Raw genomic sequence first — 14,336 nt, 5'->3', positions numbered from 1 at the left:
TACTGAAAAGACTTCTTTCCTCATCAAATTATCCTGGAACCCTCATCAGAAATCAATTGACCAGGGAATTCCCTGGCTGTCCGGTGATTGGGACACCACGTTTTCACTGCCACGGGCCTGAGTTTGATCCCTGGTCGGGGAACTGGGATCACATGGGCTGTGCAGCGTGGCCAAAAAAAAAAAAAATCAATTGACCATAAATGTAAGGGTTTATTTCTCACCTCTCAAATTCTATTCTATTGATCATTGCCTACCCTTATGGGAGTACCACACCATCTTGACTACTGTAGCTTTAGAGTAAGTTTTGCATTTAGGAAATGTAAGTCTTCCTACTTCGTTCTTTTTTAAGAAAGTTTGGCTATTCTGGGTCATTTGTATTTCCATATATGTTTTAGCTTCAGTTTGTCATTTTCTGCAAAAAAGCCAGTTGGAATTTTGATAGCTATTGCATCAAATCTGTACAATTTAGAGATAGTATTGCCATTCTAACAAAATTAAATCTTCTGTTTATGAACATGGGCTGTCTTTCCATTTATTTAGATCTTTTATTTTCTAACAGTGTTTCATAGTTTTTAGTGTACAAGTCTTGCTCTTCCTTTGTCAAATTTTTTTCCTAAATATTTTGTTCTTTTTGATGCTATGGTGAATGGAATTGATTTCCTAATTTCCATTTTGGATTGTTCATTGTAGTGTATAAAAATGTAGTTAATTTATTTTATGCATTGATCTTATATCTTTTAACCTTGCCAAACTGGCTTATTCTAGTAATAATTCAGCAAACTGTATTCGATTTTCTACGTATAAGTTTGCCTTCTCTCTATACTACCATTTTTACTCCATAAGTTACTTTATTTCTTGCTGTTTTTTATTTCAATAATCTGAAAGACCTGGAATTTAGGTTGAAAGAAAATTCTTATTCTCATGCCCTGTCAGGTAGATACAGATTATTTAATTTTTCTTAAGATATGTTGTCTACAGCAGATAATGCTAGTGCAAAGAATAAAGATGTGAATCCCAATTGTATTGTGTTTTGGCTTCATTGGAATAGGTGCTACCCTACAGATGCTGAACATAATTGTCATTTATAGCCTTAAATTTCTAGTTAGATAACTTTTATTTTATCTTGGTTGTATTTTGAAGGTATTGGGTTGGCCAAAAAGTTCCTTTGGTTTTTAAGTGAAAATAAAAGACATATTTTTCATTTTCACCAAGACCTTTATTGAACAACGTATTCACCATTTTGTTCCACTACCTTCTGCCATTTTTCAGGCAACTTCATAATTCCATCTTCCCAAAAGTTTTTATCTTTTTGAGCAAAGAACTGTTCCGGGTGCCTTTTACAGTCTTCCAGGGAATTGAAATTCTTTCCATTAAGAGAGTTTCGTAAAGACCGAAATAAATGGAAATCTGAAGGTGCAATGTCTGGTGAATACAGCAGATGAATCAGAGCCTTCCAGCCAAGCTGTAACAATTTTTGTCTGGTCATCAAAGAAACATGCGGTCTTGTGTTATCCTGATGAAAAATTATGCATTTTCTGTTGACTAATTCCGGACACTTTTCGTTGGGTGCTGCTTTCAGTTGGTCTAATTGGGAGCAGTACTTATTGGAATTAATCATTTGGTCTTCCAGAAGGAGCTCATAATAGAGGACTCCCTTCCAATCCCACCATATACACACATCACCTTCTTTGGTTGAAGACTGGCCTTTGGTGTGGTTGCCCCACGATCGCTTCCATTCCACATTATTGTACAGTATCCACTTTTTATCACCTGTCACAAATTTGTTTTAAAAATGGAACGTTTTCGGGCTTCCCTGGTGGCGCAGTGGCTGAGAGTCTGCCTGCCGATGCAGGGGACACGGGTTCGTGCCCCGGTCCGGGAAGATCCCACATGCTGCGGAGCGGCTGGGCCCGTGAGCCATGGCCGCTGAGCCTGCGCGTCCGGAGCCTGTTCTCCGCGGCGGGAGGGGCCAGAGCAGTGAGAGGCCTGCGTACCGCAAAAAAAAAAAAAAAAGGAACGTTTCAGTAGAGAATTGCATGCACAAATATGGTCAAGAAAGTTTTTATCGCTTAACTTAATGTGGAACCCAAACATTAAAGCAATTAACATAACCAAGCTGGTGCAAATGATTTTCAGCAGTTGATTTGGATATTTTGAGTATGTCGGCTGTCTCCTGCGTGGTGTAACATTGATTTTTCTCCATTAATGTCTCGATTTGATCACTATCAACTTCAACTGGTCTTACCCGACCTTGGAGCATCACCCAGCTCGAAATCTCCAGCACGAAACTTCACAAACCACTTTTGACACGTTTGATCAGTCACAGCACCTTCTCCGTACACTGCACAAATGGTTTTTTGCATTTCAGTTGCGTTTTACCTTTCTTGAAATAAGAAAGCATAATATGCCGGAAATGTTGCTTTTTTTCTCCCATCTTCAATATTAAAATAGCTACACAAAAATCACCAATTTTGATAAGTTTTTTTTTTTTATGCATGCTGATATGACAGCTGTCACAATGCAATCTAACAAAATTGTTTCAAATGAAGTTAAGACAACTAAGTGCTACTAGGGCCATCTTACAGAAAAAACCAAGTGAACTCTTTGGCCAACCCAATACGAGATACATAGATTTAATTTATAAGAGATCTTTAACCAGAGGCATAGAATATGCCAGGTCAGAGTCATAGAAGTAAGTTGTATACTACGGAAATGATCTGATTTTCATATCCAGTGTGGAAAGTCTGAGTCAGCAAAATACACAGAAGTCTTGATAGTCTTTGAGTATTAGTGTTAGTATCTATCAGGCATTTGACATGAGCAAATATGGTCTTTGAATGAATGGTGCTTGTATAGGGAGATACTGAACTAGAAGTTGAGAAATCTGGGTAGTTCTTCAGTTTTGTGAAGAGCTAACTGGTTTTGTGACCTTTGGGAAATTATTTAACTCTTAGTTTCCATTTCCATCTCTGTAAACATGAGGAGGTGTGGCTAAATGATGGCTAAAGTCCTTCTCAGGCCTAAAGTTCAGCATTCCCTCTCTTTGCTCTGACAGTTACACACAGATTGACTCTTGATCTCTAAAGAGACTCTCCTCGGAGAGTTGTAAAAATCTCGCTAAGTGACTCTAATATGCAGACAAGTTGAGAATCACTGTTTTAGAGACTTAAGTTATGGGCAGCTTGATGTCAAGTAATATTTTTTCAGGCTCCCATATTTTAGAAATGAAATGGAAGAATGATTATGGAAATAGCAAGAGTGAGAATAGTAATAGAACAAGAAATTACTGTATTTTATGGTTTGTGGAGTAATTTGATATGTTAAATCATTGAAGCTGAAGAACAATTATGTGAAACTAGGAAGTGTAATCCCCATTTAACAAATGATAAAATTGGAATTCAGAGACATTAAGTGACTTGCTCAAGGTTACTGTGCTACTAAAATGGAGTCTGAGGGGCCTCCCTGGTGGCGCAGTGGTTGAGAGTCCGCCTGCCGATGCAGGGGACACGTGTTCGTGCCCCGGTCCGGGAAGATCCCACATGCTGCGGAGCGGCTGGGCCCGTGAGCCATGGTCGCTGGGCCTGCGCGTCTGAAGCCTGTGCTCCGCAACGGGAGAGGCCACAACAGAGGCCCGCGTACCGCAAAAAAAAAAAAAAAAAAAAAAAATTTGCATAAAATGGAGTCTGGGACTGGATTCACCATCTGGTATCATTCCTATTAACCCATCAGTTAGGATTATGTAGGATAGATAATCTCAAAGATTTTTAGTCCCTTCCATTATGTGTTTACTTGTCTTTGAAATGGGATAATTACTTACTTAGAATGATTTATAAGAGTTAATAATCTAAAGCTGTGAGTTTTTATTGCTCTTTAAGCTAATGACTACTTAAAAAAATTTTTTTCCCTGTGTGTGTGTGTGTGTGTGTATGTGTGTGTGTGTATATATATATATATATATATATTTTTTTTTTTTTTGCGGTATGCAGGTCTCTCACTGTTGTGGCCTCTCCTGTTGTGGAGCACAGGCTCACCGGCCATGGCTCACGGGCCCAGCTGCTCCGCAGCACGTGGGATCTTCCCGGACAGGGGCACGAACCTGTGTCCCCCTGCATCGGCAGGCGGACTCTCAACCACTGCGCCACCAGGGAAGCCCATATTTTTAAATATGGATATCTAGCAACTAACTGTGGTGGCAAACAGATTGGGTAAGGGACAGGGTGAAACTAATTTCATAATACAGTAATTAGTTGAGTTACCACATAAAGAGTGCTTAGGGGGATTTCCCTAGTGGTCCAGTGGTTAAGACTCTGTGCTCCCGGGCTTCCCTGGTGGCGCAGTGGTTGAGAGTCCGCCTGCCGATGCAGGGGACACGGGTTCGTGCCCCGGTCCGGGAAGATCCCACGTGCCGCGGAGCAGCTGGGCCCGTGAGCCATGGCCGCTGAGCCTGTGCGTCCGGAGCCTGTGCTCCGCAACGGGAGAGACCACAATAGTGAGAGGCCCGCAAGAGTCTGTGCTCCCAATGCAGGGGGCCCGGGTTCGATCCCTGGTCAGGGAACTAGGTCCCGCCTACCACAACTAAAGATCCTGCACGTGGCAACGAAGATCCTGAGTGCCACAACTAAGACCCAGTGTGGCCAAATAAATAAATAAACATTTTTTTAAAAAAAGAAGAAGAATGATTAGGTATTCATGTGGCTTTTGTTCCTTGGAGGTAATTGCCCCCGATACACAAAGAGGACCCATCATCAATTTCCCCTCGTGTTAATGGTGGTTGATGTAGTTTGTTATGCATCCCTTGCAATTTACTTGTTCCTTTCCACCCCCCACACATTTTTTTTTCAGTCAGGTTGGAAACAATAACTCATGGGTGCTATAGTACTCTGCTGTCGTATTATGCTCTACTTACTGTGTTGTACATTTGTGTATAGGAGTAAAACAGTCTATTCTTTGGAGCAATCCTTTTGTATACTTTTTGGTCTCTGTGGCTATGGTTTCTATTATTCCTTTGCGTTCATGCCTTTTCATGCCTTAGTATTCCTGATAACTAGCCAGTTAATCATCAATGAGCTCGGCTTTGGAAGCGGTGCTTTGTGGTTGAGTGGCTGCAGAAGTTTCCTTCTCTCCTTCCTTCATTTAGGACTCTCAGACAGAACTGGATCTTTGGGGAAACCCTGTATTTAACTCTGCATTAACCCTTCTATCTTTCAACTTTCGGCTTTTGTGGAGCTGTGGGACAGAATAGCTATGCTGTACTTGTCTTGGGAGAGATAACTCTAAGAATTCTAAGAAAGATCACCTTGAGAAAGTCTGTTTCCTGAAGTAACTAATGTTTTTAGAGTAAATATTAGACATTGTCTATTTCTATTGGTTCACTGTGCTTTCTCTCCCTTTAGCCCCCCAGGTTCGCCCAATAGTCTTGGCTACTTCCCTACAGCTGCTAATCTTAGCGGTGTCCCTCCACAGCCTGGCACGGTGGTCAGAATGCAGGGCCTGGCCTACAATACTGGAGTTAAGGAAATTCTTAACTTCTTCCAAGGTTACCAGGTCAGTACCTTGAAGAAGAAAAATACTCAGTGCCCTTATTACTTAGGTTGATGTGCCTAAAGAATGCAGCCAGGAAAGAAGCAAATTCTCTGAAACTCATGTGTACGTGTTAATAAATAGATTTTCTTTATGAAGAACCAGAGTCAAAGTCAGGGGGACTAGTTGAGTGCTAACTTCAAACTCATCCCTTTAATAGGATTGGGGCTTTTCCATGCTGTTTTAATTACTTCAGCTTAATCTATTGATGCTTTTTTTTTTTTCCAATTGGGCTGCTTTGAGAAAGCTCTTTAGGGCACACAGTGATGTGGGTGTTTCCATCTATAGTAAGATTGGCTAAGAAGGAATTTTCCTCAGATGTGGAGTTGGAGTATTTAAAAAGTAGTCCGAGGCCTCTCTGCCTAATCTGGAAAAATGAGGGTGACTCAGTGAATCTTTAGATGGTAACTCCTTAAAATGAGCTATAAGATATTCAGTGAGTCTTTTATGATCTATTAATTCTTGTGAAACTGATATTTACTCTTGTCAGTTTTTCTATGACTGTCTGTGTCCATCAGCTGTTCTTTGACTTAAGAACAGCTTGGTAAGAGCTCCTTAACAGCAAGCAAAATCTTCTCATTGTCATCTCACCTGAGCGGACACCTTGCCTTCCTTAAATCACATGGTTAGAACCCGAACTCCTTCCTTTCCTGCAACGTCTGAAAATCAGTATCTTGCAGCCTTTTAATTGCACTAAAAGCAAAAATGGTCTTTCCTCCTGGAGCTGAGTTGTGCTTGAGTCTTCAGAATTGAGAAGCACTTGTAGGCCTAATCATCAAATCCTAAAATAGCCCTTGAGCATTTACAGTACAGCATGATAAGGGCTGTGCCTGCAGGTGCCATTTCACTCTTAGAACAGGTTTACAAGCTCTTGGTATCCATGAATCATGGAGGATTGTGGAGCTCAGCTAAAATGATGTCAGTGGGGATGCCCCGAACCTACCAAGTTACCATGATGGAATATTTTTTGACAAATGAAGAAAAGCTGTGTCTGATAGTGAAGACTGAATGAAGGTGGACAAAAGTTATCTTTTGTTACTGCTTGGCTTGGCACATTCTTTCCAGAAGTAAGCTATTTTTCAGAGATCAGTAGATACTTTACTTCTTCCCTAAACAATGATGCTGCCTGTTGGAATAAAAATGTTACTTTCCGAACTTCGTATCTGATTCACTAGATTATGAAAAGAGTAGAGAATTTTACTGAAGGCTATTGAAAAGATTATTTAATCTCATGGGGAATACATTTGAGTTTTGTATTTTCTCCCATGATTTTCCAGTTCTAGAAAGTATAAGCAAAGTTTCAGGTTTTAGTAGTCAGTTGAATTAATTTCTTTTGTTTTGACTAATTAACTTTTATTACATTCACACTGAATAGAATTAAGTGGTCATACACATATATTGTATATGAGAGTAAGCAAAATTGCTCTTACTATGAAGAGTGCCATGGCTGGCTTTTGTGGGTATTTATTATACCACAAACACGTAATAGCAGCTATTTCTAGATTTATGGCTAAAAGGTTGACATGCTTCAAAATCAAGATAAACTGCTACAGACTGAAGTTATTTTATTTAAAAATTTTATTTACTTCTTTAAAAGATTTTTTTGATGTGGACCATTTTTAAAGTCTTTATTGAATTTGTTACAATATTGCTTCTGTTTTATGTCTTGCTTTTTCGTCTGCGAGCCATGTGGGAACTTAGCTCCCCGACCAGGGATCAAACCCGTACACCCTGCATTGGAAGTCTTAACCACCAGATGGCCAGGGAAGTCCCTGAAGTTATTTTATCTTCTAGTAGCTTCTAGGGAATCATTGAAGGTTGGAGCAGACCTAGTATAATCAGAAGCACAAAGATTCTGTGAAATTATTTTGTCTCAAGGCATTTGCCTTCATTTCTGAAGTGCTTGGAATTTATGAACTGGATCAATAAAGTAGGATTACATAGGAACCTGAATTATCTAATTCAGTATATCATATTATTCTTCAGTAGTTTGAGCTTTAAGGTAGTCACAATGCATACTTTCAAAATCTTTTGTGTATAACCTGATTTCATATCACACTTACATAAAAGCTGATATTTTCTACTGCGTTTAAGAGTCCTTCCTTGCCTTCTTATTTATTTTTGCCTGTTCTCAGTTATTTTAGTAATAGCCGCTAACCATGAGAGTCTAGATTCTTTTAGATATGGCTTTGTCACAAGACAAAAATCAATGGATGGCTTTTAAAAAAAATTGTTCTCAAGTGTAATCTGAGTCTGTCTTTACCTATGGTGCATTTATTGCTGTTGCTGATTTCATGGGAAGTTTTCATTTGATTGTTGGTTATTTATGATTCATCCTACATAATTATATAATTTACTTATGTAATTAAGCAAATCCTTGGTAATATTTGGTTGAATGAATGAAATCTCTTAATGGTTTCTGTTTCTGTCTTTTAAAAATATATATATATAATATATAAAATGGCATATGTTATTATATATAAAATATATATATTATATATAAAATGGCATATGTCATCTTTATAAATGTTATTTTTAATTTTTGGATGTATGTTTCCTCTATCCTCAGCAAATTCTTTCTATAAAACTACTCCAACTTAATTTTTCCATACTTCATTTGGGGTCGAGGAGGCTGTAAAGTTGGAGACGGCAAGGATTTACAAAAAGGGAAGAATTCTGATGCTAAAGCAAGATGCAGGACATGGGTTCTGCTATCAAATCTGCATTCTTGTAAAAGTACCCGAGTTAGGCCCATTTTGATAAATGAGATTAATAGAATGAGGATTGAATTTACGAAGGCAAAAAGACAACTGTAAAAATATTTGGTGATGAGGATGTCATTCTGGTCATGGAAATAAATCTGTGTCTGTATTTTACTTGATGGGCCTCTTATTCTGAAATGGGCTGTTAGGTATCCTTATATAAGTCCTTTAACTTTTTCACTTGCTCTTTGCATTAACCTCTACCGTCAATGGCTTTGCGTTTTCAGTAGTGCTAGTTTTTGTTTCTCCTCGAAGTACTGACTTTATTCATTATCTCCTTGGGCCTCTCACTGCTTTTTACTTGCTGCACTGCTGAGAGAATTAGTTTGATATTACAAATATATCTAATGCTATTTAAAGTTCACCAAGTTATATAGAGATATTGGGCTTATTGTAGAATACCTTGAAAGTAGTTGGTGCTCAAATATTTGATATCTAGTCATACTTGTGGTGTGATGGAAACTGTACTATTATCAAGATCTGAAGTGTCTGGTGGCGTTGCAGTACGATGTTCTTTTTCTATCCACGTGTTCAATCTAACTTCCCTCCTAGTAGGGATTTTTATGGTATTTAGACGAGTTAAGTAAGAAATGACGACTTGGGATTAGCAGTTACATATATGGCTTGTATCAGTGTTAACTTGTTTCCTATGGTCTAAATGTCCTATAATTCAGTTGGTAGATCTATTCAGTTGAAATACTAACCATCCATAGTGACAATTTGTCCATCTTTTGATCCTGTTTGTTTTAACTTGCATTTTAGTATGCAACCGAGGATGGACTTGTACACACAAATGACCAGGCCAGGACTCTATCCAAAGAATGGGTTTGTATTTAAGGGCCCCAGCAGTTAGACCATCCTCAGAAAAGAAGGTAAGGCTCTATGATGTGAAAGTTAAATTATAAAGGGCCAAACAAATAGAGGTCAAGGATCTCAAAGTGTTTTTTAGAAGTCAGGTGGCAGTTGCCATCTTCCCTTCATGTGATGTAAGAATGTCAGAAATCTTAGAAGGAATGGAGACTGGAATTAAGGTTGTCATCTAAGTAGGTAGTATCTAAGCAACATATATGGAAAGACTTTTCCATTTGGAAATTTATTCATATCCTGTGGAATACAGGTTGGGTATGCTTTCTTTCTTTTGTTTTTCTTTTTAATTGAGGTAAGAATCGCATAACATAAAATAAATCATTTTAAAGTATACAATTAAGTGATTTTTATCAACTCTGAAAGAAAATCCTATACCCATTAAGCAGTAGCTCCCAATTTCCCCTCCCCAGAGACCCAGGCAACCAATCTGCTTCATTTCACGTTTTTGAGGTTTATCCACGTTGTAGTGTGTATCGGTACTTCACTCCTTTTTGTGACTGAATAATATTCCATTGTATGGCTATACCACATTTTGTTTCTTTCATTTATCTGTTGATGGGCATGTGGGCTATTTCTACCTTCTGGATATTGTAAATAGTGCTGATATGGACAATTATGTACAAATATTTGAGTATTTTAAATTATTTTGGGTATATATCTAGGAGTAGAATCACTGAGTCATATGATAATTCTATCGAGTTGGTTACACTTTTTTTTCCTAGTTTCATTTTTTTTAATGTTGTGGTAAAGTAATACATAATATAATACCATTTTAATCATTTTTAAGTGTATAGTTCAGTGGCATTAAGTACATTCACATTGTTTTGCAAACATTACCACCGTCAACTTTTTCACCTTCTCATACTGAAACTCTAAATACATTAAACAATCTCCTTTCCCTCTTTCCCCAGCACCTTGGGAACCATTATTCTCTTTTCTGTTTCTATGCATTTGACTATTCTAGGTACCTTATAAATGGTATAACACAATATTTGTCCTTTCATAACTGGCTTATTTCACTTAGCATAATGGTTTTAAGCTTCATCTGGGTATACTTTTAAATATGCTCCATTCCAAAATGACTGTGAGGTTTTTGTTGCATGTCTTTCTTCTCTTTTAAACTAAATCTAGAAGACCCAACACAGCCATCAGTCAATCAATCAATCAGTCAATCAATAAAAGAAAAAAGTCACACTATCTGTCTTCTCATGTAGCCTAGTCCTCTCAAACCAGCCAATATTTGTTGACTGCCCCAAGAACTACTGTAGATATGCCTCTTTTTTTGGTCATAAAAGACCCCCAAGGACAGCTCACAGTCTATTAAAGATGCCCAAGTTTCCCTCCAAAGAAGGAGATTGTGATGGCGGGCTGGAAAGAATGCCTTCTCAGATGGCCAGCGTTCTGGTACCCCCCACTTTCACTGTGAGTTCCAAGTCTCATACTCCTAGGATTTCAAAGGGGCAAGGTCAGCTCATAAATTTAAATCTGTCAACAAGTGCTTCTTAACTATATTTACAACTATATTTTGCATACATATGGAGATGATAATTCTTTAGAGGTGACATTTCCCTTCTCTGTAAAAATTGGGAAAAAATCTCTTCTACATATGTAACATTTTTGGGGGGTGAGAATTAGGTGGATTAATAAGTATAAAGTTATACAAACTAAAGTTCTTTATGTATACAAATAACTATTTTGTTGCTGTGATCACAATAATCATTACACGGGCAATGTTTTTGACTACTATCTACATTTCAGACATTTTTCAGATTTCACCAGTATTTCCATTAATGTCCTTTTTCTATTCCAGGATCCAGTCTAGGATTTCACATTTAGTTGGCCTGTCTCCTTAGTGTCCTCTGGCCTGTGTTAGTTTCTCAGTCTTTGCTTATTTTCTAGACCTTGACAATTCTGAGTTATGCTGCTTTTGAAGTCTTATGGGCTGTCCTTTAGTTTGAATTTGTTTAATGTTTTTCTTGTGATTAGGCTGGGGTAATGGGTGTTAGGAAAGAATACATAGAGGTGAAGAGCCCCTCTCATGAGATCTCATGATACGTAATATCTGTTGTACTATACCCACATGACCTCCCTGGTGGTATCAATTTGATCATTTGGTAAATGGCTTCATCCATTCAGGCTGTCCTAACGCAATTCGATGGACTTGGGTGGCTTATAAACAACAAATATTTACTTATAGTTCTGAAAGCTGGGAAGTCAAGATAAGGTGCTTATAGTTTTCTTTGCTTTTTTGTGAAAACTTTTGTCTGTATACTAGGTATTTTTGGAGATTCTTGCAATATATTAAGCTTGGTATTCTCACAACAGCTAAATTTTATGCAAAACAAAACAAAACAAAACAAAAAATCTCCATGTAACTCATTTGAAGAGTGTTTTTTATACTTGGTCTCTTAAGTGTATAGTTTAGATTACTTTGTGGATTGAAAAATCATTTTTTGTTTTTTTTTTTGGATCAATATTTTAGTTTTTGGCCCAAAAATTCAAGGTATCTTTTGTTTGTTTTTGTTTGCTTGATTTTAGAGATTTCAGTTTTGTTTTGTTTTTTAATTAATTAATTATTTATTTAGCTAGCTAGCTAGCTAGCTGCACCCGGGTCTTGGGCACCCAGGGTCTTCGTTGCAGCATGTGGGATCTTTAGTTGCGACATGCAAACTCTTAGTTGCGGCATGTGGGATCTAGTTCCCTAATCAGGGATTGAACCTGGTCTCCCTGCATTGGGAGCATGGAGTCTTAGCCCCTGGACCACCAGGGAAGTCCCTCAGGTATCTTTTGGATAAAAAATGTAGCCTTCAAAATTAGACAAAACTTCTGTCTTCCTCCTCCAACTAGTATTATAAAAATGGGCAAGAACAACAGATAAATGCTGATTCTATTGATTTAAATGACAAACAGGCTTTCTTTGATTAAAGAATCTGAGTTATGGGTTTTATTTTATCTTTAATATAAGGAAGAGGAAGCTGTTCTTCTGTCCTAACAAAATCTCACCTATGAATTATACTTTCAGAAAAGAGATGTCAGAATTACTGGGAGGAAATAAAATGTTACAACTAATCAGAATTGCAAGCTTTTTTTTTAAGGGGTTTAGGTTCATTCCATAGGGCATAACACCAGTTGGTGAAATCCAGATATCTTAAAAGAATTCTTGGTACATAGTATTTTTAATGACAGTTTAATGCAAAATACAACATTGTATGTTTTAACACAGACCTTACTAGAAAGGAAAGACTGATTTGTGGATACTTGCAGTTGTAGCTTCAAAATTGTCTTTGCATAATAGTGTTTGCTTTCCTGCAGCTAAAGGGGAATAGGAAACATTTTCTCCTTATTTGTCTGAGATCTTCTATTTTTTGCTGGCAGCTAGGAATGTGCTCTTTGCTAAATGCTAAAATTCCATTGGATACCACTGGGATTAAAAGGCAGGTCTGAGAAGGTTAAACTTTTAATTTCTTCTGAACTCTTCCACATTTTGACAAAATATGAAGGTATAATTTTCAGCATCTACAATGGTTTCCTACTAGAATACTAATAGTATGGGCTGAGAATGAGGAAGGTAGAATTCATTGACTCTGATAACAGACAGGTCCACAGTTGACTGACTTGGCTAGATCCAAGGGCTCACTCTCAACCAAACTCTCTCCATGACGTACCCCCAGCAACTCTTGCCTTCCCACCCTTCCATTGCAAGTCCAGAGGAAGCCAGGAATTCAGTGTCACTGGCCCCACTTTAAGTCCATCTCTGAAACCACTGTGGCCAAGGATATGCAGGGCTCTTATTGGCTATATCTGAGTCACTTGTTGGGCTCAGCAGTAAAGTTGCCTCTTTATGGCCTTGAGATTGGGTGAGGGGCAGTCATTTAAGGAAAATCTGTTGCTATTGCCAAAAGAAGGACAAAATAGTTAATGGACAATAATGTTGTTGGGTCATTGATAGAGATTTTCTTGTCTGTACCAAGGAGGAGGTTTCAATGCATAATGTTTAAAGCTAAATGTTAACTATGGTCACTTTGTAAACCACATTTTAAAAGCGAGTTCTAACAAATGTTTCTCTGTTCTTAAAGTACCTGAATCTAAATCTCTACCAATTTTGGAATCTGTTCTAAAAGCAAATCTAGTCTTAACCACAGTTACAAACTGGCCATGTGAATAAGGCTGAACTCTGAACAGCTATCTTTATTTCTATCTTCATTTCTGTTTCTCATTTACATGTCAAAGTATACACATGCCTAGTTACAGTTTTCATTTTAAAGATTTTGTGTGGTGTATAAGAAAAATAGCACAGTGGAACTAATTTACATTCAAATTCTAGATCTTCCAATTATTGGCTTAATTGCTCTGTGCCTCAGTTTCCCCATCTGTAAAGTGGGGATAACATGGTAATATAATAAGGTGGTTGTAAGGATGAAATAATCCACATAAAGGTGGCTTTTATCGATTAGTCACTGACACATAGAGCTCATGTTTGCTACAGTGTCAGTGTCATTCCTCAGTGCTTCTTTTTTTTTTTTTTGGCCGCCCCACACGGCATGTGGGAACTTAGTGCTCAGACCAGGGATCGGACTTGCACCCCCTGCATTGGAAGTGAGGAATCCTATTGACTGGACCGCCAGGGAAGTCCCCTTTCAGTGCTTCTTACTGATACAAATATTCTTGAAATTTTTAAAAATTTCTTATACTAGAATTTAATTTAAAATTTTTGTCTTAATGGTTTAATTTATTTTTAAAATGGTATTAAACCTCTAGTATCAGTAAAATGTTCTGATAACTTGGGAACCCAGAATAAGGAATGAGGAGAATAGTCTCTTCACAGAAGAATTAAGTGGGGAGGTGAAAACACACACGTCATCCCATGCATGGTAATACAAAGGGTAGGGTATTGTGGAAATGCCAATTATCACATAAATTTCACTTGTCAGCACTGTATTCTCTGAGAATTTGCTGGGTAAATCTCAATTCTGTCTGTGTAAAATAAAAATTTGGACTACCTAAAGGCTTTTTCAGACCGTTTAGAATTCAGAATCTCTTTTTTTATGGCTACTAAGAATTGTAAAATTTAGAGACTATAATTTTTCCTTTGTTCATTTTTTTCAGTGTTTGAAAGATGTATGGTGA

General features: G+C 37.7%; 1 protein-coding gene across 5 annotated transcripts in view; it reads left to right on the top strand.

The window, feature by feature from the left end:
- ESRP1 (epithelial splicing regulatory protein 1) overlaps positions 1–14,336 on the top strand; it is a gene marked incomplete at both ends in the record, with an annotated part of 55,540 nt that extends 41,204 nt beyond the window's left edge. For 3 of the 5 annotated variants that reach the window (XM_082674710.1, XM_082674711.1, XM_082674709.1), the window contains 2 exons: positions 5,394–5,544; positions 9,105–9,179. In XM_082674710.1, coding sequence (XP_082530836.1) covers positions 5,394–5,544; positions 9,105–9,179 — 226 coding nt within the window. Of the gene's footprint in view, positions 1–5,393; positions 5,545–9,104; positions 9,196–14,315 lie in introns of those variants that run through there. The other 2 variants (XM_082674712.1, XM_082674708.1) reach the window with 2 other exon arrangements.

This window comes from Grampus griseus, assembly GCF_964374135.1.
Source record: "Grampus griseus genome assembly, chromosome: 17".
NCBI classification, from domain to species: Eukaryota; Metazoa; Chordata; class Mammalia; order Artiodactyla; family Delphinidae; genus Grampus; species Grampus griseus.
Note: the sequence above shows the minus strand (reverse complement) of the source record. Positions and strands in the feature narration are given on the sequence as shown.